General features: G+C 45.6%; 2 protein-coding genes and 2 pseudogenes across 6 annotated transcripts in view; 3 read left to right on the top strand and 1 right to left on the bottom strand.

The window, feature by feature from the left end:
• The window catches only part of ZHX3 (zinc fingers and homeoboxes 3), a 97,109-nt gene extending 72,696 nt beyond the window's left edge, over positions 1-24,413 (top strand). For all 5 annotated transcript variants that reach the window (XM_037164510.2, XM_037164505.2, XM_037164508.2 and 2 more), the window contains exons 3-4: positions 19,420-22,425; positions 24,296-24,413. In XM_037164510.2, coding sequence (XP_037020405.2) covers positions 19,569-22,425; positions 24,296-24,306 — 2,868 coding nt within the window. In that variant the 5' untranslated portion in view covers positions 19,420-19,568 and the 3' untranslated portion in view covers positions 24,307-24,413. The remainder of the gene's footprint in view (positions 1-19,419; positions 22,426-24,295) is intronic.
• Positions 6,463-6,927, bottom strand: LOC119063254 (60S ribosomal protein L23a-like). Its single transcript, XM_053671323.1, has one exon. It carries the CDS (start codon positions 6,925-6,927, stop codon positions 6,463-6,465), a length of 465 nt encoding a protein of 154 aa, XP_053527298.1.
• Positions 13,202-14,506, top strand: LOC119063207 (N-acetylgalactosaminyltransferase 7-like; annotated as a pseudogene).
• On the top strand, positions 14,465-14,969 carry LOC119063255 (N-acetylgalactosaminyltransferase 7-like; annotated as a pseudogene).
• Positions 24,414-27,849: the final 3,436 nt, after the last annotated feature.

Raw genomic sequence — 27,849 nt, 5'->3', positions numbered from 1 at the left:
AAGACTGGTAGGGCTCTCCTGGCAACATTGGATGTTGGGAAACTTAACAAAAAAGCAACATATACCCCCAAAATGGAAAGCAGGGTCTTAAAGAGATATTTGCACACCCATGTTCATAGCACTACTCACAGTGGCCAACAGATGAAAGCAGCCTAAATGTTCACCAGTGGATGAGTTGATAAAGAAGGTGTAGCTTATACAATGGAATATTATTCAGCCTTAAAAAAGGAAGGGCATTCTGTCACATGGTACAACACAGATGAACCTTGGAGCCATTATTATAAGTGATATAAAACCAGTCACATAAACAAATGCTGTCTGATTCCACTTATATGAGATGGTAAAGCAGTCAAACTCCTCTTAGACACGGAAAGTAGAATTGTGGTTGCCAGCGGGGAGGGAAGGGGAAAAGGGAATTATTGTACGATAGATATAGAGTTTCAGTTTTGCAAGGTGAATAGAGTTCTGGAGACGGGTTGTATAACAGTGTGCACGCACTTAACACTATTGTACTGGACACTTAACAATGGTTAAAGTGGCCCTGGGTAGGGGGGCTTAGTTTGCTGGGGCGTTGTCCCATAGGACAGAGGGTTGCCAGCGTACAGTTGCCAGTTCAATTCCCTGTCAGGGCGCATGCCTGGGTTGTGGGTTCAGTCCCCCATCCAGGTGCATACAGGGCCAGGTGTGTATGGGAGGCAAACAGCCAATGCCTCTCTTATGCACTGATGTTTCTCTCTCTCCCTTCCTTTCTCTCTACAATCAATGGAAAAAAATGTCCTCGGGTGAGGATAAAAAAATTTTCTTAATGGTTAAAATGGTAAATTTTGTATGTGTTTTTTACCACAGTTCAAAAAAAAAAAGTGAATGGGATAAAGTAGCCGGTGTACCTTTGGCTATTACTGTTAGTTGTCCTTCCCCAGTGACCAGCCTCTGGTTGGGAGGAGAGCAGCAGCAGCAGCTGTGACTTACTGTGTGCTCCCTGTGCACCAGGTGGCACACTGGACCTTTCTGTGCACTGAATGTCACGGCCACTCTGTGAGGTGGGCACTATTGTCTCCCTTTTACCATTGAGGAATCAGATCATGAGGAATGAAGTCATCTGCCCAGGATGGAATACACAGCTTGTGATAGTAGGGCTCTCGGATACAAACCCAACTCTGTCTGATATTAGAGTTCTGAACCGCATGCTCGGCTCCCATGTGTTCATCCATTCATTCAGTGAAAATTACATTGTGTGCCAGGCACTGTGACAGATGCTGAGGATGCTGGGGACATAGGCCCTGACTTTACAGCTCTAGCCAAGGTGAGCAACATTAAGCAGAAGAAGCAGAAAATAAAGATCCGTGATGAGTTTGGATAAATGTCACAGAGAAACACTTAGGGTGCTGTTATAGAAGACGACTAATCAGCGTGGAGGTTGGGGACTGACTTAGATATTTAACGTGGGTGTTCAGAGCAGATCTCTCAAGGGCTGTGATTCTTAGGGAGGAAGGTGTTACAGACGTGGCAGTGTCTCAGGTGCCCTCACCACTGAGGCCCCTGGGCGTCTGCAAGAGCCTAATTGGCCACAAGCTGTGATCCCGGGTGGCATGGCTATAATAAAGAACAAGAAACTCAAACAGTTCCTCCTTGAACAAGAAGGTAGGCTTCAGAGAGGCAAAAGAGAAGAAAGCCCAGAACTCCTCCATCAGAATTGTAAATGAGTGTGTGAAAGTGTGTCCTCACATGGCCTCGTGATGAAAGAACCCCAGTGCTGCCAAATTCCTGCAGGGCTGCCTTGTCCCGCTGGGTCTCAAATTTCTCGTCTGGGGAGGAAAGAAAACAGAACTGCTACTCAGACAGATTTCTCGTATTGTTAGCTGTGGTCATAGAATGATTAAAACACGGTTTCTGTTGAATTCTCTGGTTGGGCTACCTTTGAATGCTGGTTCAGTTCTAATTGCCACGTTTTAAAAGCGCCGTGAACAAATTAAAATGTATTCAAAGAGCAGGTCACTAGAGAGTGTGGAGTGAATTCAGATGGTTACACTGCAGAGGTGACAGGGATGAAATGACGACCAGGGACTGCAACAAGCTGATACGTAGAAGGAGAGTGGGCTGGCTGATCACGCTGAACAGCGTTGACTTGTTTTGTGTCAGTTCAAAGGGCAGCTCTAAAACCTGGGGATCGGTCCAGCTGAGAAAGGAACTTTTAAGTGGTTGTATGTGATGCCGAGTCTCAGACCATGGAGATACTCAAATGGAGGCCGGATAACATGTCGCTGTAGGGTGTTTTCATTGGGAAAGAGGTTGTTCTGCAGGGGTGACTGTCCCTTTCCACTGTCTTGGATGTTTCTGAGCTTTTTCAGTGCTCTGTATGTAAGCTGGAGGCAGATGGAGTATATTTAGTTGCAGGTATTATATTTAGATGTAGGTGAAGTGCCCATGTGTACCTAAAGTTACACAGAAGTTAAACCCAAAGCCTGTATTTGTTAGAAGTTTGAATGTCAAGTTCTACTGGTGTTCGACCCTGGCCACAGATCCTTTAAGGACCTCTGCTTCAACCCCATTTAGCCATGCACCTTTTCACTTGTTGCTCTTTGTAACAGTCCACACTCTTTGGAAAACGTGCTAATGTTTTTTCCATTTATGTATTCAAATTTTACGTTTTTGTTTTTGAAAACATAGCACCTGCATGTTGCTCAGAATTGTAAGAGGTTCACAGGGGAAAGCTTTCCCATCTCCCTGTTCCCCTCCCCAAGGCGGTCACTCATTTCTCATGTATTTGTCTAGAGATATTTTAAGTGTGTATAAGCACAAGTATATGTCGCTTTTCAAAAGTAACAAATGTCAAGGTATCTTGAAGACCAATCCGTAGCAATATAAAAAGTGCTGGCCCGTTTTCCACAGGTGCATACTGTTCCATTCCCATTTGGGGACAGTTAGGTTGTCTGTGGGCGATTAGGTTATTTCCAGTCCTTTGCTATCACAGTGCTGACAGTAGATGACCTTATATCTGCTTTAACGCACACACGCACAAGCATCTCTGTAGGCTCCATCCCTAGGAGCAGACTTGCTGAATCAAAGGGAATGGGCATTTATAATGTTGTTAGCTATTACTGCATAGTTCTCAATAGAGGTTTTATCAATTTTCACTCATGCAAGCAGTGTGTGAGCATACCTTACTTCCTCAAACCCTTGGCAACCAAGTATATTGTCAGATCTTTCCCGCTTTTCCCAAGTAAGTGAAAGAGAATCGGAGTGATTTTAATTAGTATTTCCCTTACTGTGAGGGAAATTGAGCATCCTTTCTCCTGCCTGAGATCTTGATGGGCTTTGTAGTGAGGCCATTGAAGAAGGTCATCAATGCAGATGGAGCCTGGAAGGAGGGGAAGAGCGCTGTGTTCACCAGGGAGAGCCAGAGAGCTCCTTTTGCAATGAATGTTCTTGGGAGGTACATGCAGGCCCACCAGCCTTCAAGCTATTCAGCCTGTAAACTCTCTGGCCCACTGGAAAAATTCAATGAAAACAAAACAAATGTAGTTCAGAAGTAAAACCACATCTAGAACAAACCACTTATACTGCTTTTAAAAAAAAATTAGTTTTAAACAAGATACTCACAACTATCAACAACTGAAACTAAAAAAAAAAAAGCAAACAACTAGAACAGGAACAGAATCACAGAAATGGAGATCACGTGGAGGGTCATCAGTGGGGAGGCAGAATGGGGAGAATGGGGGAAAAGGTACATGGAACAAGAAGCATAAATGGTAGGCACAAAAGAGGGGGAGGTTTAGAATAGTATAGGACATGCAGAAGTCAAAGAACTTATATGTGCAACCCGTGGACATGAACTAAGGCAGGGGATGCTGGGAGGAGTAGAGATGCAGGGAGGTAGGGGATCAAGGGGAGAAAAAATTGGGACAGCTCTAATAGCATAATCAATCAAACGTACTGTTAAAAATCTTATTTTTAATTAAATGAAGTAATTTGCTTTTGTACTTGGAATAAGATTAGGATGCAAGTACATTTTAACAGAACAGATTTAACTTGGGAAGGAGCCGTTCTACACCTCTGAGCACATCGCTTCTCACTAGTTGGCTCTCCAGGTGTCCTGGGTTTCCTCCTAGGCTCCCAGTCTTCACCCCCTCACCCTCTCCACCCTCCCACCCCTTTGCTATAGTTTCTCTGTTGGTTCAAGCCGATTTTGGCAGAGACCAGAGTCTTTTCACTGGGCACATTGGTATTGCGCAGCCGCCCCGCTCATTAGCAGCCTGAGCCCTCAGTTCTCTGAGATGCTTCTGACCAAAGCTCAGTCCAGTTTCCACCTAGACAGGGACCGTCCAGTCTCGGCGGCACAGACCTGCCTTTGCTTTCTGCAGTAAGTTCACAGGTTCAGACCTGTCTTGGTTGGTGGCAATGCCATCCTTTCAGATGCTTAGATCAGAACTGTCCGAGTCGTTCCTGATTCCTACCAATAAGCCGATCACACGCTCCATCGGTCCCTTAGGAAATCTTGTCGGCCCTACTTCCGAAATGGATCCAGACCCCAGCCACTTCTCATTACCCACATGTCTGCCACTGTGGTCCAAGCTGCTGTCATCTGCCCGGATCGCTGCCATAACCTTCTGACAGATTCTCTGCTTCTCCACTTATTTCCCCTGCAGTCTGTTCTCAACATAGCCAGGAGAGGCCTGCTGCAGGCCACAGACGGGGGCATGTCAGCTCTCTGCTCCAGGCCCTCCTTCCTGTTTTATTTTTCTCCATTCCACTTACTACTCTTTAACACAGTTTCATTTACTTATTTGGTTTATTGTCTCTCCCTCAAACTAAAGTGTAAACTCCAGGAAGGCAGGGTTTTTATAGCTCTTTTTTCTCACCCATATTCAGCATATAGAACAGTGCCTGGCACAGGGTGGGTGCTTAGTAAACATTTGTTAAATAAATGATCTTTCTTTTCTCTACCAACTTAGTCCTTGAAGTCTGCCAAACGTAAGCTGAAACAACACATGTTGTGTTTTGATACTGGTACTGGTTATGTGAACTAAACCCTAGTGTACTCACCCATATTCTGGGGAATATCACGGCATGCCTAATCTGGCATCCTGTGGTCACAACTCTTACAGACGGATTAAGTCTAACACGAGAAACTTCACTAAGGAAAGTGATAACACACTCAGACTACATCCGGAGACATAGATTCAGACGTAGGCCCCACTTCTAAGAGGCCGTCGGCAGGGAAGAGCAGGCACAGAGAAGAGCAGCGGGAATGGTGTGGACCTTCCAGGCCGGGACCCCCAGTGCAGGAGCGAGGGTGGCAGGCTTGCTGGGGGAGGAGACTGTTGGGGAACATGATTCCTTTTTGCAAATGTTGAAAAGGGTGTCATGTGGAAGGTCAGAAGGTCAGCAGATTTGCTCCGTAGGTCTGGAGTCATGTCATTATTGTCCTCCGCCCTATGGATCTAGCGTTTGTGGAATCTAAACATTGGGAGGGAATTCCTCTTAAGGTAAAAAAAAAAAAAGTATAAATTTAGAAAAATATAGATACAGGCCTTGGAAGGCGCCCATGCAAGTGAGGGTCCTTGAAGCTTCAGCTTCATTAGCTCCATGATAAATCTACCAGGTTTAGAATTCCTGTGTCAGCAACACTGAACTCCTCTAGCTCTCCAAACCTGTTCTCTCTTCCTTCTGGCTTTGCATGAAGTTCCTTTTGTCCAGAGCACCCTTTTCTCAGCATGTCTACTTGGCAGCATCTGCTCGTCCCTCACCCTCCAATTCAAAGTCTTCCCCCTCTGTTGGCCCTCCCCCAGTCCTCAGGAAACTTAGGTGGGTGGTAAATCTTTTCCTGCACCCTCATGAATCTCGAGCATGTCTCCACTACAACCCTCGGCTCAGTGTTGGAGTTTGGTGAATTTGTCTGCTGTCCTTACTCTGTGTATCAGTCAGGATGGGCTGAACACACTGTAGTAACAAGCAACTCCAAAAACCTCAGTAGCTTGAAACAACAAAGGCTGTTTCTTGTTCACACTGTGTGTGCATTGTTGGTCAGCTTTGCTCCCTTTTCAGGACCCAGGCTAACAGAGTAGTCACAGTCTGGAATGTTGCCAATTGCTGGGCCAGAGAGTAAATTGTAAACCAAAGCATGTGCTTTCTGCTAAAGCCTTCTCCTGGAGATGACACATTTGCTTACATTTCATTGGTTATACCTTACTCCGGTGGACAGGGAAATCAATGTGTCTAGAAGGAGTGCCTGCCCCAGGGTGTTGATGAATGGCCTCATGTCCACAACAGGCTGTTAGCTTCTTGACTATAGGGTGGCATCTGTTCAAAAATCTTTGCATATTCAGTACCTGGCCTGCAGTACTTAGCGAATAGTAAGTCCTCAACTCTTTTTGAGCCAGAAATTAATTCAGTAAAATTAATTTTTTGGTAATTTTTTTAGTATGAAATTTTTATATTTAGAATTAGCCAGCTGGACGCAGTTTAGATCCCAATTTTGTTGGCAACATCCAAAGCATCATAGTCTGGAGCCAGTCGAACACATGCCTTCCTCTCCCCATCAGGCCTGATCAGCGTGTTGACCTTGGCCACATCAATGTCATAGAGCTTCTTCACAGCCTGTTTGATCTGGTGCTTGTTGGCCTTGACCTCCACAATGAACACAAGTATATTGTTGTCTTCTATCTGCTTCATGGCTGACTCAGCAGTCAGGGGGAACTTGATGATGGCATAGTGATCAAGCTTCTCTCTCAGGGGGGCGCTCTTCCGAGGATATTTAGGCTGCCTTCGGAGCCGCAGTGTCTTAGGCCTCCTGGAGGTGGGTGATGTGCAGATCTTCTTTTTGTGGCCGTGGACGCCTTTTAGCACTGCTTTCTTCACCTTCAACGCCTTTGCCTTGGCTTCGGCTTTGGGAGATGCAGGGGCTTCCTTCTTCGCTTTGGGCGCCATCTTTGTGAAAAAAAATTTTTTTTTTTTGGTAATTTTTTGAATGCTTGTATAAGGAATCATTTTCAACATTTTTTCAACCTCAGAAAGTGCTGACTTTGCTGTCTTTAGCAATTTAAAGTACAGGCTCTCGTAACCACCTAGTGACACTTTCAAGATGAGTTATGCAAAGATGAGTGGTTGAAATATGTGGTCTCTAAAGTCCCTTTAATTCTGAGGCCTCTATTTATATCATAAATACCTCTCTGAGCTTGAAAGAGAATAAATTAGTGTTTGCTGCAAAGGTGATAGCATCTGACAGGAGCAGGCTGTTTCTGTTGGTGCCTTCATAGAAACTGGACGGTTTGTGGTGAAAGCAAGCAGAGGCCCCGGCCCTGACCCTCAGCTAGGTGGTTTTTATTAAGTGCAGAAAGTACTGTGACCCTTATGTGTCCAGACAGCAAAACAAAGGTGGCTCTGGACTGGATGCTGCATCCACACTTGAGGATTTGGGCTTAGAAACAGACTTGAATTCTTTGTAACTCCTGGGTTTCAGCAGAAATCTGAAGATTCTAGCCCGCGGCCTCGCTGGACAGCCCATGTCCTGCCCACACACATTCCTGAGGATGGCCCGTTTTCCTTGTGTTTGTTTTGTTATCGATTCCTGCTGACTCACTTTGGGCTGATCACTGCGCCCCACTGTAATAGAGTTCTCTAGTGAGACGTGAGAGTAAACAGCACATTCCCCCTTCTGACTGCGAAAATGTTCTAAATAATAAGGTTCGTGAAAGCCCTGCCTAGACCTTTTAATTAAAAAACAACAACACTGGAATAACTGAGGTTTAAGAACTTAGAGTCCTCTGTAGGAAGGCTGAAAATAATATAATTACTAATGTAAATAATGTAAAAATAATGAAAGGTGGTGAGTTTATTATTCAGTTGGCATTCAGAGTGAATGTGGCCTGAAAAAGAACGCGGGGTTTAGAGTCGGAAAACGGCTCACATACAAATCTGCGGTGTGACTTTGGTCATATCATCTCCCTCTTCTTGCTCAGTAGCTCCTTGGAGCAAGAAGAGGATGGGGGGGAGGGGAGCGATAATAACCAACTCTGGAGGCTCTGCAGATGGATCAAAGGAGATGAAAGCTGTCTGAGAGATGGAACTAAGAACATCCGGTGTCCTGGCTGGCCACGGGAATTTCTCAGACTTTCTTTCTACCATAGCAGTGGCGCCGTCAGTGCAAGTCGGCCCACCAGTGTGTGGTGCTATACAGCAGAAGTCTTCTGAGATGGAGGAACCCACTGATTGAATTCAGAGTTGAGGGCAGTGGTTTGCAGTACCACCTACTACCACTGTTGGGATCTCTTGGTCCATGCCAAACACCAACTCTGAAAGGTCCACGGGCTCTGTCACTTTTAGCCTGGATTCGACTCACATGAGAATCTGCTGGGTTCTTTGTTTTGGTTTGTTTGCACATCTGGCCCCGGCACAACTTTTTGACACTTCCAGTACATGGCGTCCACTATTTGTCTCAGCTATTGTGTGCAACTTCACCCAAATATGCATTTTTCAGGATGTTTGTAACTAGGGCTCTTTTCAAGTGTCAAAACTCTGCATTTCCTGAGGGTTCTGCCTCAATTAAATTGTGCCCCTGTGGATTTCAGGGTGTTGAGGGTCCACTGAAATGATCCAGTTTGTTGATGGTTTGAAATTGATACTGTTGTCCCTTGGTATCCATGGGGGATTGGGTCCAAGACCTTCTACGGACACCAAAATCTGCAGATGTTCAAGTCCCTTGTGTAATAGTGTAGCATTTGCATGCAACCTGCACACATTCTCCCACATACTTTAAATCACCTCTAGATTACTTATAACACCTAATGCTGTGTAAATAGTTGTTAAACTATATCATTTGGGGAATAATGACAAGAAAAAAGTCTGTCCATGTTCAGTATGGATGCATCTATGGTCAGCCTAACTCTAGGGTGAGCAACAATGTAACTTTTTAAAAATATTTTCCATCCCCAGTTGGTTCAATCTGTGGATACAGAAGCCTCACACACACATCTGAATGTAGTCTTTGAAAGTCGTGAGTGCTCAGATTCCCTCCACCTCCCCAGTATAGGTAAATCTATAACAGTTATCATTCATTGTTCCCATTGAATTCCCTCAACAAGACGGGTTGCCAAGTAAATAAGATAGTGATACCAGTTAGGCCTCCATCTGACAAAGCCTTGGTTGGCATCTGGGGGTGTATCAAGAGCCTTCTCCTGCCACCCTCACGTACAAGCTGGGTCATGTCACACCGAAACCCCCCAACTCCAAATGAGCAACTCTCCGCCACGCCACATTCCTGGCCACCCACTTTGCACTGTTAATTTTATTTATTTTAATCTTACCGCTACTTTAACATTAAAAGCAACACATGGCCGTGACAATTCAAACAATATAGAAAGCATAAAGTTAAAAAAAGTAAATGTACTTCTCCTTCCTAACAAAGTCACTTATTATTTAATGGATTTGTATTTACCCTTCATTCTTGTTTCTTGTCAGTGAATTATTTTTTTCTGTAAGATTTTATTTTTATTTTTAGAGCGGGGAAGGGAAGTAGAGAGAGAGGTAGAGGAACGTCGATGTGAGAGGAACATCAATTGGCTGCCCCTCGCATACCTCCAACTGGGGGCCTGGCCAGCAACCTGGGCATGTGCCCTGACCGGGAATGGAAACCATGACTGTTTGGTTTGCCAGACAACACCAAACCCACTGAGCCACACCAGTCAAGACCATCCTTTGTTCTTTTCAATTCTGTTCATACTCACACAAAACGAGCATACATAGCTTGTTCTTAGTAAAATGACATCTCATTTTATTATGCAGCATATTACATATTTTATTATATAAGTACGTGAGGAGATGTATTTACATAAGTACACTTAGGTCTGGTTCCTTTTCAATGGTTGCACTTCAGTCATTAGTACACATGTTCTATTTTTTTGTTTTATCACTACCTTACCAATGGACACCATGCTAACAGATGATGGAATGAACAAGCTTGACGTCTTCATGATCATGTGCACGTATGTTTGTACTTCATCAGACTCTGTGGGTTCTTAGACGCGAATGGCTAAACAAAACAACATGCCTTTTTAAATTGTGACGGCAATCGCTAAATTGTCTTTCATAACTATTTTAATTTGCACTGTCACCGGTGGTTTATGAATGCTGCACAGTCTGTCTTTCTGATTTCTGCCCGTCTGTGAGAAAGAGGGGGGAGATCTTATTTTAATTAAATTTTAATTTCCCCAGTTACTAGAGGGGTTAAAGTAGTTTATGACTTGTATATTTTGCTTGTTCATTTCCTTTGCCCTTTTTTCTAATATTTTGTCTTATTGTTTTTTTTAATGTATAATCTTTATTATATTTTCTTCCATTACCATTTAGTCCCCTTATACCCACCTCCCCGCAGCAATCACCACCCTGTCATCGATGTCCGTGAGTCCTTTTTCTTTTTTGCTCAGTCATAAACATTACTCATAACACGTTTTATAGGTTTTCTCCCAGGGCATCACTTTGTTTAAACCTCACGTACAGTTGCCTTTAGTAACGTTTGTAGTATTTATGTAGTCAAATCAATCAACCTTTTCTCTTTAAATTTCTAAATTTTGAGTCTTATGTAGGAAGAACTTGCACACCCTAAAACATTCTCCTATATTTTTCTAATACGTTTACAACTTGGTTGTTAAAGTTCTCAAATTCACTTGGAAATTCTTGTTCTTTAAAATGTGAAAGGCATTGAACTCGGTTGTCTTAATACATCATCGTTTGTCTCTCTTTCCCAGCTGACTCGATGCCAGCACAGCTTTCATATTCTGAAAATCCCAAATCTGCAAAGTGTATTTAGATGATTCATTCATACATGTATCAATTTCTATGCTAATAATACATTATTTTAATTATTCAACCTTTAAATTATGTTTTGATATCTGGTAAAGCAAATTCCTCTAAATAGTTCTGTTTTAAAACTTTTAAAGCTATTTTGTACCTTTTCCCATCTAGAGGACTTTCAGTTTGGCTTTTCAAATTCCATAAAACCTTCTGCTGTCATTTTCCTCAACATTTTTTAAATATAAAAGTTTCAACATACAGAACAATTCAAAATATTTTTAGTAAACATCCATCTACTCACTATCTAGATTTTACCATTAACATTTTACTGTAATTATAATTGTACTGAATTTAGAAATTAATCTAGAGAAAATTGACATTCGTATAATTTGAATTTTAAACTGCAGGAGTATGCTATGCCTCTTCATGTATCCAGGTCTTTTTGTTTTTGTTGAAGTTTTGTAATTCTTGTCCTGTAGATCTAGCACTTGTCTCACAAGGTTTATTCTGAGATCTTTTCCAGGTTTGGTGGTTGACGTGAATGAGCTCCTCCCCCCTCAGAACCCCATTAACTTCTCTAATTGATTGTTCTTGACATGTTGGAAACTTAATGGCTTCTGTGCGGCAAATGTACCTCATCATCTTCGTTCTCCTGTTATCATTGTTCAGGGGATAATCTCATATGCAAATAACACTGGTTTGTCTCACCTTTTTTAAATGTCCGTTCCTCATATTCCTTTTTCTTATATTTTACTGATAAATAACAATAGTGGAACTCTTTATCTTGTTCCTGACTTGAATGTGTCACTATTAGGTGTGGTGTTTGCTGTGTTTTCTACTAGAGATTCTTTATCCAAAAACATTGTTTTCTTTTTCCCTTCATTGCTTTTGTTTGCTATTTTTTTTCAAGAATAAGAGCTTAGACTTGAGCAACAGCAAAGAACAGTTGGACCTTACAGACATATACAGAACATTCCGCCCACCAACAGAATATATAACTTCTTCTCAAGTGCATATGGAACGTCTCTAGGAGAGATCACATGTTAGGACACAACACAAGTCTTAACCAATTTAAGAAGACTGAAATCATACAAAGAACCTTTCCAGCTACAGTTGAACAAAACTAGAAATTAATAGCAAAAGGAAAACTGGAAAATTCACAAATATGTGGAAATAAAGCAATATACTCTTGAACAATCAGTGGGAGATCAGAAAACATCTTGAAAACTAAAAAACACAACATACCAAAACTTATGGATACAGCAAAAGCAGTACTAAGAAGGACATTTATAGCTTTAAGTAAATGCCTACATTTTAAAAAGGAGAAAAATCTCAAAAACCTTACTTTACACTTCAAGGAACTAGAAAAAGAACAAACTAAACCCCAAGGATCAGAGGAAATAAATAATAAATATTATAGCAAAAATAAACAAAACAAGTGCAAAATAGCCACAGGCATGTAAAGTACAGTATAGGGAATATAGTCAATAACATTATAATAAATAAAAAAACATTATAATAAATAGATATATTGCCAGGTGGCTACAGGAAATATCAGGGGGATGGAATATTTTGTAAAGTATATGGTTGTCTAACCACTGTGTTATACACCTTAAACTAATATAAAATAATGTTGAATGTAAACTGTAACTGAAAAAATTAAAAAACAATATGAAAACAGTAGACAAATTCAACAAGAGTTGGCTTTTTGAAAAGATCAACAAAATTGAGAAACTCTTACTCAAACTAAGAAAAAAGAGAGAAGACCCATTAAAAATAAGAAATGAAGAAGGCAACAATAGAACTGATGTCACAAAAATAAAAAGGATCATGAAGACTATTATGAACAGTTATACATCAACAAATTGGATAACCTAGAAGAACTGGATAAATTCCTGGAAACATACAACCTACTAAGACTGAATCATGAAGAAAAATTTTGGCCGGACATATAACTAGCAAGGAGATTGAATCAATAATCACAAACTCCCAACAAAGAAAAAATCGGGACCAGATGGCTTCACTGAAAATATCTAGCAAATATTTTAAGAATTATTAACACCAAATCTTCTCAAACTTTTCCAAAAATCGAAAAGGAGGAATACTTCCAAACTCATTCTATGAGGTTAGCATTACCCTAATACCAAAACCAGACAAAGATACTACAGGAAAACTATATCCCTCATGAATATTAATACAAAAATGCTCAACAAAATTCTAGCAAATTGAATTCAGCAGCACATTAAAAGGATTATATATCATGACCAAGTGAGATTATCCTTGGAATGCAAGGCTGGTTCAACAATGAAAATCAATCAGTGTAATGTAATACACCAGATTAATGGACAGAAACCATATGATCATCTCAATTGATGCGTAAGAAGCACTTGATAAAATTAAGCATCCTTTCATGATGAGAACACTCAACAAAGCAGGAATAGAAGGTATCACCTCAACATAATAAGTGCTATAGATGAAAAACCCACAACTAACCTTATGCTTAACTGTGATAAACTGAAAGCTTTTCCTCTAAGATCAGGAACAAGGCAAAGATTCCCATTCTCACCACTTGTATTCAACATACCACTGGAAATCTTAGAGGAGCAATTATTCAAGAAAACAAAGAGGGGAGAGCTGTGGTAGCAGCTATGCCTGGGTATGTGTCTTTAGCCACTGGAGGAAAATGAGATTGAAGACCAGATTTATCTTATGCAGTGCATTGGTGGTGGGAAGCTTCCTGTGGCTAGTGGTCCTCTGGTCTTCATGTCCCCATGGCTGGGTGACCCTGCCTGCTGAGCAGGATGAGGATGCAAGTACAGGCATTATGGTACAGACCTGCTCACTTCCAGCACTGTCATTGTCCTCCGTAATGAAGGATGGTCAACCCTCATGAGAACAGTCCAGTGTAATGAAAAGGCCTCCAAGGATATATTTAGCAGAAATTGTGTTAACTGATGATTTAACAATAAAGAACACTTAAAAGAAAAACTAGATGACTATATCAAGCTGTGGAATAGCCTAGGGAAGATGTTTCAAAATGAGAGGTTTATATCAAGTACAAAATATTGGTGCGCTGAAGGCTAAACTTGGACAGGTTTTGATATACCTTGATGCCCACTGGGAGGTGGCAGTTAACTGGTATGTACCACTTGTAGCTCCCATTTCTAAGGATAGAACCATTTGCATTATGCTGATTGTAGATGTCATAAAAGACAACACATGTGAAATTGTACCCCAGGGGGTGGTGATGGAGAAGGGTATGCCCAAGGAGCATGCGCTCGGAGTGTGCCCTGGAAACGGGTGCGTCCGACTCAAGAGAAGAGAGTGAGAGAGGCCAAAGCAACCACCTTGGTCCCTAGCCGCGGCTGGTGGGTTATTTGTCATTGAGTGAGAGTTTTTCTTTGAATTGGGTCTGTATGATTCAGGTCTCCAGAGTTGAGGTGGTGGAGATTTGGAGATGTCTTATGAGGTATGGCAGTGTGGTGGGAAATTACTGTTTGTCCCTTGTTCTTATGTGGGGCATATCTACCGTCTTGAAGGCTGGCAAGGGAATCTTCTGCTCATTTAGGTCTTCTCTGACTTGGAAGACTTATGGTAGAGTTGTAGAGGTTTGGTGGGATGGATGAGTGTTAGATTGTTCTGTGTAGTCATTCTGAATCAAAGGCATTAGTTTGGGGGGATATCTCAGCTGAAAAAAAATTGAGAAGATCACAACTGCAAAAGTTTCAAATGGTTCATGGAAGAAATTGCATGTGATACTACCTCCCACTACCCTTTGCCACTCAAAAATGTTGACTGGGGGAAAATCCAAGGCTTTGAAATTGTTTACCATACTTGACCGCATGGGAAAGACAAATGGGGGCTTTGTCAAAGTGGGACCCTGCTCCCCAGTGGGAGGGAATTGGCTTCCCCAAATCAGCAAAGCCAGTTAACTCATGCAGTGTGACCAGTGCTTGATGAAGGGGCTGATGCATCAAAAGTCATGACAACACGACTTGCAGTCTAAATGGACATGAGGAACGGCAGAGCTTCAGAAACCTGCACCGGTTCACTCGCACTCCTTCAGGGGTGTGCTGAGCCCGCTCCAGGGTCCCGTGCCGAGGGCTCCTCTCCCACTGTGACTCCAGTAAAATGACTCAGAGTGGGAAATGAACAACACCCACAGTGTTTGGAAGGAATAGAAGAAACCCAGCTACTGACACACAAATTTTCACGAAACTAGAAACTGCCTGAAACCTGCTGTAACTATTGTGAACTCTCTTCAGCTCCCAACCCGGACAGACTTCCTGATCAGTTTGAAGGACGTTGATAAACTGTGATTTTACAATAACCTTGTCATCTGCAGTTACTGTTTACAAAACTGCTTTTACCTTAAACTTCATAGACGTTTATGTCTTTTTTTGTTTTGTTTTAAGATGATGTTGGTAATTTGTCCATTTACCTCTGTTTAGAACAGTTAAAAGCATTGTCGCCTTCTTTGGGATTACACTCAGGGGTCTAAGAGGCAGTTTGATTATTTTTTAACACATTTGAAAAAAGGATGGAGTAACCAGACTTCCATACATAACTTGGTGATTATCTGCCTATTTTGAATAAGAGTTGTTTGGATTCAAACATTTATTACCACTGTGTAAGAAAACTAAATACTGCGAATGGTCAATTAGAGTTTAATTTCTAAATAAATGGTCTTTTACTACTTAAAATAGCAAAATACTATGTCAAGCAAGGGGGAGATATAACATGAGGTGTGGAATGGTAAGTTAAGAATTTTTGATCCTGTAACCATTATAGTTCAAGGAATTCACAAACTCCTGCCAGAGGGAAATATTTTTAAGTAAAACTTAAAAAAAGAAAAAAATATCAACTTTTGTTTAAAGTAAAAACCTACAAATTTGTTTCTTCCAAGCTTAGTCCTCAAATTCAGAGAGTCAATTAAATATCCTAAACAATTTTATTTATAATTTGGAATTGTCAATTTGTATTTTGCTACTGATGTGTGAGCAACCACTTTAACTTTCATTCATCTCTAGGAATGTTTGAAAAGGAATACCTTTATATGCTTATATAATTGCAAAATAAATAGAGAAAAAGAAAGTAAAAAAAAGAAATAAAAAGAATAAAATTATTTCTGGTCACAGATGAACTGATCATGTATATAGAAAGCCCTGAAGATTACACACACACACAAATGTAAGAAAAAATAATTTAACACAGCTGCAGGACACAAAATCAACATGTAAAAATCATTTTTTTTCTATTTATTAACAGTGGAAAATCAAAAAAGGAAATTAGGAAAATGATCTCATTTATAATAGCATCATAAAGAATAAAATACTGAATAATAAACTTAAAGGGGTCAAAAGACTTATATAAAAAAACTAAAACATAATACTGAAAAATTAAAGAACATGTAAAAGATATCTCATGTCCATTAATTGGAGGACTTAATATTGTTAAAATGTCCATACTATGCAAAGCAATCTACAGATTACGTGTAATCCCTATCAGAATTCCATTGACACTTTTGTGTGTTTTTTTTCCGAAATAGAAAAAAAATTCTAAAATGCATATGGAATCTCAGAGGGCCCTAACTAACAATCAAATATACACACACACAGGGTGGGACAAAGTAGGTTTACAGTTGTTCATATGGAAAATAATACAATAATTAATAAATAACAATCCAAGAATAAACTGTTTTCTGTAATCACAGCTGTAAACCTCCTTTTGCCAAACCTGTATTACAAAGGTACAGTGATCAAAACTGTGTGATACAGGCAGAAAGACAGGTACAGACCAATGGAACAGAATGGAGCCCAGAGATAAACTCTTTCATGTTCAGTCAATGATCTGACCAGGGTGCCACGGCCACCCAACAGAGAAGGAACAGTCTCTTCAGTAAACGGTGCTGGAAACTGCGTATCCACATGGGAAAGAGTGAAGGTGGGCCATTACTTTATGCCGTATGCAGAATTTAACTCAAAGACCTAAGCCAGCGACCTTCAACCTTTTTCATCTCATGACATACGTAGACTAATTACTAAAATGCTGTGGCACACTAAAAAATATATTTTTTGCCCATCTGACAAAAATGCATATAATTTTGATTCACACCAGACGGCCGTTGTCATTTTTTAATTTGACCATCTAAAGGAAAAGAGGTCAGGCCCCTGACTGCATAGTCAGGTGCCGTGCCCCGACTCTTGCGGCACACGAGCTGAAAATTACCTGAGTGAGACCTGAAACTGTAAAACTCATAAGAAAGAAGAACCACGTGGAAAAAGCTTTATGACACTGGTTTGCCAATGATTTCTTGGATCTGACAACAAATGCAAAAAATAGACAAATGGGACTACATCAAACTTAAAACCTTCGTGCATCAGAGGGAAACGGGGGTGTGCAGAGGCCGTTCCGCATTCCAGCCCCAGCACCACGGCGAGGTCCCATTCCTCTCGCCCTCACCCGCTCATGTTTTCGATGGCGGCCCTCCTCCTGGGTGCGAGGTGGCACAGTGGTTTTTATCCACATTTCCCTAGTGACTAAGTGATGTTGAGCACTTTGTTACGTACTTACTGGTCATTCGTATATATTCTTTGGAGAAATGTCTTTTCAAATCCTTTATCTAATTTTTAATTTTTAAAAAAAATTTTTAGTGTTGACTTGTAAGAGTTCTTTATTCTGGATACAAGCCCCATATTAGATACATGATTTGCAACATTTCTCTGATTTTCCAGGTTGTCTTTTTCACTTTCTTGATGGTGACCCTATTAGAATGCAAACGCCTTTAGTTTTAATTAAATCTAATTCATACTTTTTTTTATGATGTCACTCGTGCTTTCAGATACTCTATTTTATGTCTTCAGTGATTTATCTGGAATCTGATTTGCTCACTGGAAACACACCTGCATTATTCTTAGTTTTCCTGGTTTGGAATTATAAAGCCCTTGACTTAAAGTATTTGTCAGTAGTGTGCAGAGGAACTCAGAAATGTTGGTCCTCATTGAGCTGATAAATACGTTCTTGTGAACTTAGCCTCCAGAAATAGTTTAACAGGAGAAAGCCGTACACCCAGAGGTCATTTCCCTGTCATCTGCGAGGGAGGGATGCTGGGGGCCTGTTCAGTAGCAGAGGGTGAGTTAAGTCCATCGTGATTCATTAGGAAGCAGCCATTGAAAGCTACAATTATCAAGCTTATTCAACAGAAATGGTTATGATGTCATGCTCAGTGAAAAGAAATACAAGTGTGTGTCCATCATGATTAAAAATATGTATGAAATATTTGCACTAGATGGAAGGCTATACAAAATTATAGGTGGTTTTATTCTCTCAAGTTTTATTTAATATTGATATTTTATCTTTAGAATTAAAGATTAAGTAAAAAAAATGTGCTGACACATCCAGTTGGTGGGGGAAGGGGTGCAGGTGGTTAGATCCTGACCATGTTTATTCTTTTCTCACCCTATTTTTTTTAATAGTAATTATTTTTATTATCATGATCATTGGCATTAGACTTATAAACAGAAAAATAGTTTGCTGTTTATTCACTAAGAATTTGAATAAAGATAGTTTAATTTTTTTGTACATTTTTGTATTAAATCCAAACAGAGATGATAACATGATTTTGGTATTAGAATTACTATTATTGTAATCATTATAAGCATGGCAATTTGCTAAATGAAAGGTAATGATTATGGTGATATTGTGTTAATAATAGGGATCACAGTAACACTTTCTCAGGCATCTCAAGAAAGAATTATAATAATAATTATTTTAATCAATCACTCCAGCTTTTGAAATAAAATTCAGATGTATCAAAGACTTAAGATTTTTATTTTTAAGGAAGACATCGAAAGAAATAAAAAGTAAGCACGATACAAGGTCACGTGCATTTTGCTCACCGAAGTGAGACCACGCTTTGAACTGTTGAACCCAGAGAGAGAACACACAGCTGGCTGGACCACAAACTGGGTCCATGGGTCCCAAGACCCTGTAGCCTTTGCCTTCACCTGAGTGACAGGGGTCTGGGGCACAGCCAGCGACTGTGAGGGGGCCCCTCCTCTGTGGCCTGGAGTGTGTTTTGATCGGGCAGCAGACAGGGAAGGGCCACAGAGAGAGGCCCATCTCCTCCGGCCAGCTTGTGCCCCCGCCGCCCCTCCCGCCGGCCTGGCCTGGCCGGGCCGGGCCGAGGCTGAGGCGTCCTTGTGTTGTCCTGTGTGGGAAGGCTGTGAAAATAAAACCCTGGTTGGCCCGAACACTTAACAAGAGTCACACTGGGGTCTTTGGTTCTCCTCTGGACGTGGTCAGAATTAATTTGGTGTTTCAAAGGAGGATTATTTTGTTGTTAGTGTTTTCTATTTTGAATTTGAGTTACTTAACACAAGGATGCAGAGGGAAATATGAAATAAAAACACATGGCTGAAGTCTGTCAAACGGTGTTGGGACATCCCAGGTCGTTCTTCAGGGCACTGTTTTGTTAGTGTTTGGGGGGCTCCTGACTCAAACTTGACGCCCGAGCTGCTGCTGAACTCCCCGTGAAAAGGTCCCAGTGCCTGAAGTCAGGTGGTGGAGGGGGCTGGGTATCTGAGGAACACACAGAGCTTAAGAGATAGTAATCACGCTTGTCTCCCTCAGGTTCAATACAGAAAACCTGCTTTCTGCAAACAGTTGGAAAAGCTGCCCTTGGAAACTTTCTTTGGCCCTCATGGAGCAGCTGGGACGTGGACTGTGAGGCCTTTGAGGGACAATATCTCACCAAGTGACCACCCAGAGTGATCGTCGCCATGGCCAGCAAGAGGAAGTCCACCACCCCGTGCATGATCCCTGTGAAGACCGTGCTGCTGCAGGACACCAGTGCAGAGGCCCAGCCCGCTGCGGCTTTGCCCGAGGGCCCCCCGCAGGACCTGCCCCCAGAAGTGCCTGCCACCAGCAGTGAGGTTGCCCAGACTGCCAGCAGCGCTGATGGCGCCACTCTGGCCAACGGGCATCGGAGCACTTTGGACGGCTATTCATATTCTTGCAAGTACTGCGATTTCAAGTCCCAGGACATAACTGACTTTGTGGGGCACATGAACTCCAAGCACACAGACTTCAATAAAGACCCCAGTTTTGTATGCACTGAGTGCAGTTTTCTGGCGAAAACCCCTGAGGGGCTTTCTCTGCACAACGCCAAGTGTCACTTGGAGGAAGCCAGCTTTGTGTGGAGTGTGGCCAAGCCAGACAATCATGTTGTCGTGGAACAGAGCGTCCCCGAGAGCACCAGCACTCCTGACCCGCCGGGCGAGCCCAGCGCCGATGGGACCGATGGGCAAGCCGAAATCATCATCACCAAAACTCCAATCATGAAGATAATGAAAGGCAAAGCTGAAGCCAAAAAAATTCACACACTCAAGGAAAACGCCCCCAATCAGCCCGCTGGCGAGGCCTTACCAAACACGCCAGCTGGGGAAATGGGCATGAAAGAGGGGGACCACTCCTTTGTCAATGGGGCTATTCCGGTTGCCCAGGCATCTACCAGCTCCACCAAGCCTCCCCACACGGCCAACGGGCCCCTGCCAGGGACAGTGCCGGTGCTGCCGGCGGGTATAGCACAGCTCCTGTCCCTGCAGCAGCAGCCCCCGGCGCACGGCCAGCACCACGTCCACCAGCCCATGCCCACCGCCAAGTCCCTCCCCAAAGTGATGATCCCCCTGAGCAGCATTCCGACGTACAATGCGGCCATGGACTCCAACAGCTTTCTGAAGAACTCTTTCCACAAGTTCCCCTACCCGACCAAAGCTGAGCTCTGCTATTTGACTGTGGTCACCAAGTATCCAGAGGAGCAGCTCAAGATCTGGTTCACGGCCCAGAGGCTGAAACAGGGGATCAGCTGGTCCCCCGAAGAGATCGAGGACGCTCGGAAAAAGATGTTTAACACGGTCATTCAGTCCGTCCCTCAGCCCACAATCACCGTTCTGAATACTCCTCTGGTTGCCAATGCTGGCAACGTCCAGCATCTCATCCAGGCTGCCCTCCCAGGCCATGTCGTGGGGCAGCCAGAGGGCACAGCAGGGGGGCTTCTGGTCACTCAACCACTGATGGCCAATGGGCTGCAGGCAGCAAGCTCATCTCTCCCCCTGGCAGTTACTTCCGTGGCCAAGCAGCCGGCCGTGGCGCCCATCAACACCGTGTGTTCGAACACGACGTCGGCGGTGAAGGTGGTCAACGCGGCCCAGTCGCTGCTCACTGCCTGCCCCAGCATAACCTCCCAGGCCTTCCTCGATGCCAGCATCTACAAAAATAAGAAATCTCACGAGCAGCTGTCAGCTCTGAAAGGTAGCTTCTGTCGAAACCAGTTCCCAGGACAGAGTGAAGTTGAGCACCTGACCAAAGTGACCGGCCTCAGCACCAGGGAGGTGCGGAAGTGGTTCAGCGACCGGAGATACCACTGCCGGAACCTGAAGGGCTCCCGGCCCATGGTGCCCGGAGAGCCCGGCTCCATTCTCATGGACTCCGTGCCAGAGGTGCCCTTCTCCCCAGCGTCCAAGACGCCCGAGGTGACCTGCCTCCCGACAGCAGCCACCCTGGCCACCCACCCTTGTGCCAAACGACAGTCCTGGCACCAGACTCCTGACTTTACACCAACCAAATACAAGGAGCGAGCCCCCGAGCAGCTCCGAGCCCTGGAGAATAGTTTTGCACAAAACCCCCTTCCTCTCGACGAGGAACTGGACCGCCTGAGGACCGAAACCAAAATGACCCGAAGAGAGATTGACAGCTGGTTTTCTGAGAGACGGAAAAAAGTGAACGCCGAGGAGACCACGAAGGCCGATGGGAGTGCCTGTCAGGAGGAGGAGGAGGAGGTCGCCGAGGACGGGGGTGGAGCAGAGGAGTCCCCCTGTGACCTGAGAGTCCCTGGGGAGAATGGCTCCCCAGAAGTGCCCGGCAGCCACACCTTGGCTGAACGCAAGGTCAGCCCCATCAAAATCAACCTCAAAAACCTGCGGGTCACCGAAGCCAATGGCAAGAGCGAGCTGCCGGGGCTGGTCGCGTGCGAGCCCGAGGAGGAGGGGCCGAACAAGCTGGCCGCGCAGCCCCCGGGCAAGGTGAGCCTCAAGAAGACAGCGCAGCAGCGGCACTTGCTGCGCCAGCTCTTCGTGCAGACGCAGTGGCCGAGCACCCAGGACTACGACACCATCATGGCCCAGACCGGCCTGCCGCGGCCAGAGGTAGTGCGCTGGTTTGGCGACAGCAGGTACGCCCTGAAGAACGGCCAGCTCAAGTGGTACGAAGACTACAAGCGGGGCAACTTCCCACCAGGGCTGCTGGTCGTCGCCCCTGGCAACCGGGAGCTGCTGCAAGACTATTACGTGACACGCAAGGTGCTCCATGAGGAGGACCTGCAGAGCCTCTGTGACAAGACCCAGATGAGCCCCCAGCAGGTCAAGCAGTGGTTTGCTGAGAAAATGGGTGAGGAGACACGGGCCGTGGCAGACACAGGCAGTGAGGACCAGGGCACCGGCGACCCCGCAGCTGCTCACAGAGGTCCAGGGGAAACCTGTTCGGAGGTGTCCGAGGGCAGTGGGCCGTGGGGGCCCAGTGCCCCTGAGGCCGGCTCAGAGCCCTGTGGCACACCAAGTCCCCAGGCTGGACATCAGCTGGGTAAGCAGCCTGCAGAAGCCATGGTGGTCCTCTGTGGGGATGGGGAGGGGCCCCTGTGGGTGGGTGGGCACTGTGCTTCCTGCATGGGAGCATCTGCTGTTTCGAAGGCTGCCCAGCAGCTTTGGGGCAACTGGCAGAAGACGTCATCAGAGAACAACATGATAACGGGTTGAGAGTTGTTCATTTCATGTCCTTTAAAAAAAAAAAAAAATCTTGTGCAGGAGAAGGAGCACAGTGAGGCTTCAAGCCCCAAACTTCTCTGGCCATTTCTCGGCAACAGGAGAACAGACGAGAATGTCTCCTGAGCCAGGCAGAGCCACACACACTGGGCAGGAGAGAGCGATAGGACTTTGGAGGAAATTCAACTCAGACTGGTGAACAAAAAGGAAAGAGAGTCTTTACTTGTCCTCAGATATGTGAAGAGGATTTTTAATGGTGAAAATCCTATAATTTGCATTTCATTTGTTCTCCCTAATGAAGAAATGATGCAAAATCCTCTTCCCTCTTAGATGTCTAAGGAGTAAAAGCTGGGTCATACATAGTATTAGTACTTGACAGAACACACTCGACATGATTATTTTGTTAAAGATGGTTTTCTTGAAGCCAGAACAAGTCACATGATCGGGTGTGGAGTTTCCAGGGTCTCGGGCCCTGAGTTCCCGGACTGGTGCTGCCCCCTGGTTAGAGGCCCCTCCCAGGTCAGCCAGGAGCCTCTGCAAACCGAGCAAGTGTCTGGGCTCCCAGAGGCTCTGGTCTGTGGGCCTTGAGGAGTTGGTTCCTGGACCCGGTATTTCCAGGCTTGACCTTGGTTTCCTCCAGGCCCCTGTGAGTGAGTGAGGGCCTCCCAGGGAGCGTCCTGGGCACCGGGGGCAGGTGTGGCCATCGCACTGGGCCTGCTGCCTGGGGACGTCCACCTGGGCTTCGGCTTTGCCAGCAAAGCAGCGTAGGTTGCTGGGAATAGAACAAACTAGTTTTGGTTTTTGAGGTTTTTTTTTTTTACTTTTTAAGTTAAAACTTGACTAAATTATATTCTTGGGCAGCTGGAAATAGGGTGGTAGTTACACAACATTGTAAATTAAATGTACTTAATGCCATTTAATGTACACTCACAAATGGTAGGATTTATGTTCTGTATACTGTGCCACAGTTTTAAAGAAAGCTAACCCGGAATTGGGGTGAGTGGGTGTGAATCGCAAGTATTTGCTCCCCTGAGGTGCTCAGTCCACCAGAGAGTGAAGAGCTGTGTCCTGGGCGGGACTGGGCAGGAACGCAGGGGCGGCCCGGCCCCGTGGCCGCGTCCTCCTTTCCCCACACGGGTCACAGGGTGCGGGCAGGGCCTGTCTCTGTGCTTGCACCTGAGTGCCCACGGCCTCGTCAGCAGCCTCCGCGCAAGATCCCGTCTGTGAGCAGCCCCACTGCCTTCGACTTCGGGGTGGGGACTTAGAAACGAAGTGAAGACGTCAGTAGGACACACATCAGGAAGTAGCCCCAGCTGCTGTTATTTTAGAACTGTGTGTTCTGGAGAACCGGCAGGAGAGAGGGCAGGACGGGGCGGGTTCGGACAGGACTCCAGAGGTGGCGGCGGCCTGGGAGCTGAGCCGAGGGGGCAAGGCAGGGGGCCCAGAGAAGACACGCTCCCGCACAGCTGCGAGGCCTGGGCCTTGGCGCTGGTCCCGTGCCAGCTTTAGCCGGCATTGAACCCTTAACTCACAGGCCTTCTTCACCTTCCCTCAGGCTGTGGAGTTGGGAGGTGGCTGGCAGGAAGCCATTGCCCATGGAATTAAGAGGTCCCAGAAGCCAGTGATGCTGTCCTGGGGGCTACACTGGTGGCAGCTGACATGAAGGTGACAGGCCTGTGCTTTCTCCTCAGAAACAGACTGAACTTGAACCGATCACTGTGAAGGACTGGCCAGTCTGGGATGCCACCTGCCACACGGAAGGGCCCAACCCACCTCTGCTGCCACAGCGGTTCCAACCCCGGCCTCTGGGTGCGCACAGAGTTTCCGGGAGCCTTGCAGACGGCCCAGACCCACCCTGTCACCTGCGGCCACCACCGAGCAAGAAGGGAGAGCAGAGTTCTCATCAGTTTTTCCTCCACAGTGTAGGACCTTTCCTTTGCCTTCCAGTGGATAAAGTAGTTCGGATTTCATATTCATAGATACAGAATCACGTTTTTAACATGTAAGTCCGCCTATACACATTTAATGAAATGTTGGATTGTAAACACTTTCATTACATAGAAATCTTGGTTAGCAAACAGTGCATCCTCTTGTACATCATCTCTAAAAATGCCTTGTGTCTGCTCTCCGGACACTCCTGGGGCCACAGTGCCTCACCTTCCAGGGTCAGGCCGGGGTCCTCAGCACGCTCAGACCACACCCAGAGCCCTGTGCCCCCTTTCTCTTCCCCAGGGAAGGCAGTACTTTTGAGGAGCTCTCTGCTCCATTAAGTGGTGACCAGTAAAATGTCCTGCCGGGCTGGCCTTGCCTGATGGGACAATCAGTGCGGAACCTGCTGCTACCGCGTTTAAAGGTGGACTGGTTATGTGATTGGCGTTTGATGCTTACCCCTCTCGTGTTTCAGTAACTCTGCTTTTTTCATGGAAATCCGAATCATGGACCATTGCTTTTCAGTTATCAGATCAACTAAGAAACGTTTGCTGTTAAGCCTCATGTTCTGACCTATGTGCCCACATTTAAAAAAAAAACTAGACTTGTTTAGAGTGAGAGGAAAATTGAAAACAGAACTAGGGTGGGGACACGGTGAAGATGCAGGACCACAGCCAGCAGATGGGGGCGTCAGAGACAGGGTGTCGGAGACCTTCGCCCTGACCCCCTGCGAGGCCACCTGCGGTTTGGGGAGGAAGACCCACCCCTGCCCAGTAGCGAGAGTGAGAACTGATGGGGTTCGTGAGTTTCTGGAATTATCCACACAAAGACCTGCAAGTGGGGGTTCCTGGCAGAACACCCAGAGTATCCCTGGCCCCCGCACCAAGGGCCTGGCTGGTGTGCTGGGCACTCACCCCAGGGTTGCTGGGCATAACTGGACAGCTCTTTGTGAGGATGTTTAGTTTCAAAGGTCTATATTTATAGCTGCAAACTTGGAAACAAGATGTCTGTCTACCTTAGCCTAACCCTCGTATCCATTTTTTTAACTGAGAAAAATCACAGGAAAAGGTGCCTTTGAAACATCGGGAAACTTGCTTACAAAGCTAAACTGGATGGTAACTCCGTTTCCCCAGAACTGGCTGCTTTGAGAGCAGCAGTGAGGCCGTGAGGCAGGCAGAACCAAGGCTCCGCTGCAGTGCTGCTCACCTGGACGCCGCCTGCTGCTTCCCAAGGCACCGGGGCCTTGCGGGCACGCCCCTCCCAGCCCAGGCTGGTGGGCAGCAGAAGGAGACCCCAGAGAGAGGGCAGAGCTTTAGGCAAGAGATACTGGTGCTGGATCAGGCGCGGCCCTTCCCCCACCCGCCAGGGGAAGTGGACTGTGCAGGGCCCTTTACTGGCCTTCCTCCGAGGACGCAGATGCTGGTGGCAGCGCCTCCCCACCGCCAGGAGAGGGCTCGTTGCGCAAATCAAAAGCCCTAGACTGGTGCTCCTCAGAAGGGTCTCCTCCTGCCCTCTCTGTCCCATTGGGGACCACCTCTTTTGTATTTCAAACAGGTGACTTGTGAGTTCTTTGCAACTTTTGCCCCTGTTTTTGTATCTTTTCCATTTGGGGGTGTGAAGCTATTTAGCCCCAAAGGCCTCTTTGCAGAATTGCCAAGAATGTCAAGTTAATGCCTTCCTTCAGAAAGACACCTGGAATTTTTTCTTTAGGGTTTATGTACATGCAGATTAATTTATATATACACATATACAGTACAATACTCAATTGATACTTTGCTCGTGAAATGGACATCTGACGTGTGCACTCGAGGAGCTCAGTGGCACGTGGGTGTTGGGGAAAGTAGCCTGCGTTGAGGGAGTGCTGGTCGGTCCTATGGGTGCACTGGGTGGCCCAGCGAGAAGCCATCTCCAGTGTCTGAGACGCACCCTGTGACGTCACCGCGTCGCCCTGCATGCTCTGGCCGAAGGGGTGTGTCTTTAGAGATGGCTGTCTTGGTTATTTGTATGCACCTTTTATATACAACCCAAACAGCAATACAGAAAACATAAATTACATGGTGGGCACGCTTCTGCAGGACAGAGAGAGTGACCCAACCTTGGCACCAACTCGGCTTTAGAAGGTGGAAAAGTTGGCAGGTTTTTCTCACATTGTTAGCCCTGCCCACCAGCCAGGGCCATGCAGCGAGTGACAAGACTGCCCAGGCAAAGGGCCAGCGGGTGGACAAACCCTCTTCCTCCCTGTGCCCTTGGACTGGAGCAAATAAGTGGGGATGGGCATCAGGCTTGAGAGAATAGATCGAATGTGACGGTCAGAGACAGCAGGTCATCAAGCTGGTGCTTAAAGGGACATTGCAGGTACCCAGGGCTTTGGTGTGGGTGCAGAACCGGAACACAGCCAGGCATAGAGAAATGGCCCCGCAAGCCCAGAAATTGGGACTGCAGCCCCAGTGTCACGGGCGCTGGGACGGCAGCAGCCAGCCTCGAGGCCCCGTCACAACACAGATCACTGCGGTTTTGCGCGCCACCAAAGGGGTGGGCTCTGCGATGTCGCTACAGTAGAAGGCAGTGCACCGGCTGCAGAGTTGAGGGGTGGGGAGGGGGCAAGTTTCTCGGGAAGCAGCAGCCTGTTCTGCAAGGTGACAGAGCTCCCTGCTCCTCAGTGTGCACTTGGACTCATCGAGACAGCAAAATATTTCTGTTTCTTGTTGCCTGTGTCTTATCCGTGTTTGGTTAATTTTTCTACAGGGGGTTGTAGATCCAGGTTTAAGAGGTGAAACCAGATAATCATTCTGATACAGGAAAGCTGGGTTCATGATACATATACTCTGCATATTTTGATTACTTGCTTAATTGACTCATGAAGGGCCTTTTGATTGGAGGGAGGTCCTTGTCACCGGGAGCTGCGGGCTCCTGGGCTGCACCGCCACAGTGGGAGGACCGCCAGCACTTGGAGCCCCTGCAGCACTCTGGCTCCGGCCCCTTTCTTGGCCAGTGACGACAGCTGCTCAGGTGGCCCAAAGCGCCTCCACACCCTGCTCCTCAGAAACAAAAGGTGGGAGCTCGGCTGAGTGTTGGGTGGAGGCTGGTGGGCTCCCACCTGTACAAGTGGCCTAATGCCAGCCGGCCGTGGGAAGCTGTCCCAGCAGGAAGTGTCCGTGTGTTCTCCAGGTTGAGATGTGGCTCTTGTGGGTTTGCTCCTGCTTGGCCAGTGGTCCAAGGACAGGCCAGTGTCACCTCCCTCTGACTCTGGGAGGTCGGCGCCAGGCTGCCCGCCATGCAGGGTGGGCGTCAGCCTTTCTGGTTGGGTGCTCACGTT

This window comes from Artibeus jamaicensis, unplaced genomic scaffold, assembly GCF_021234435.1.
Source record: "Artibeus jamaicensis isolate MK-2021 breed Jamaican fruit bat unplaced genomic scaffold, CSHL_Jam_final contig_685, whole genome shotgun sequence".
Taxonomy (NCBI): domain Eukaryota; kingdom Metazoa; phylum Chordata; class Mammalia; order Chiroptera; family Phyllostomidae; genus Artibeus; species Artibeus jamaicensis.
Note: the sequence above shows the minus strand (reverse complement) of the source record. Positions and strands in the feature narration are given on the sequence as shown.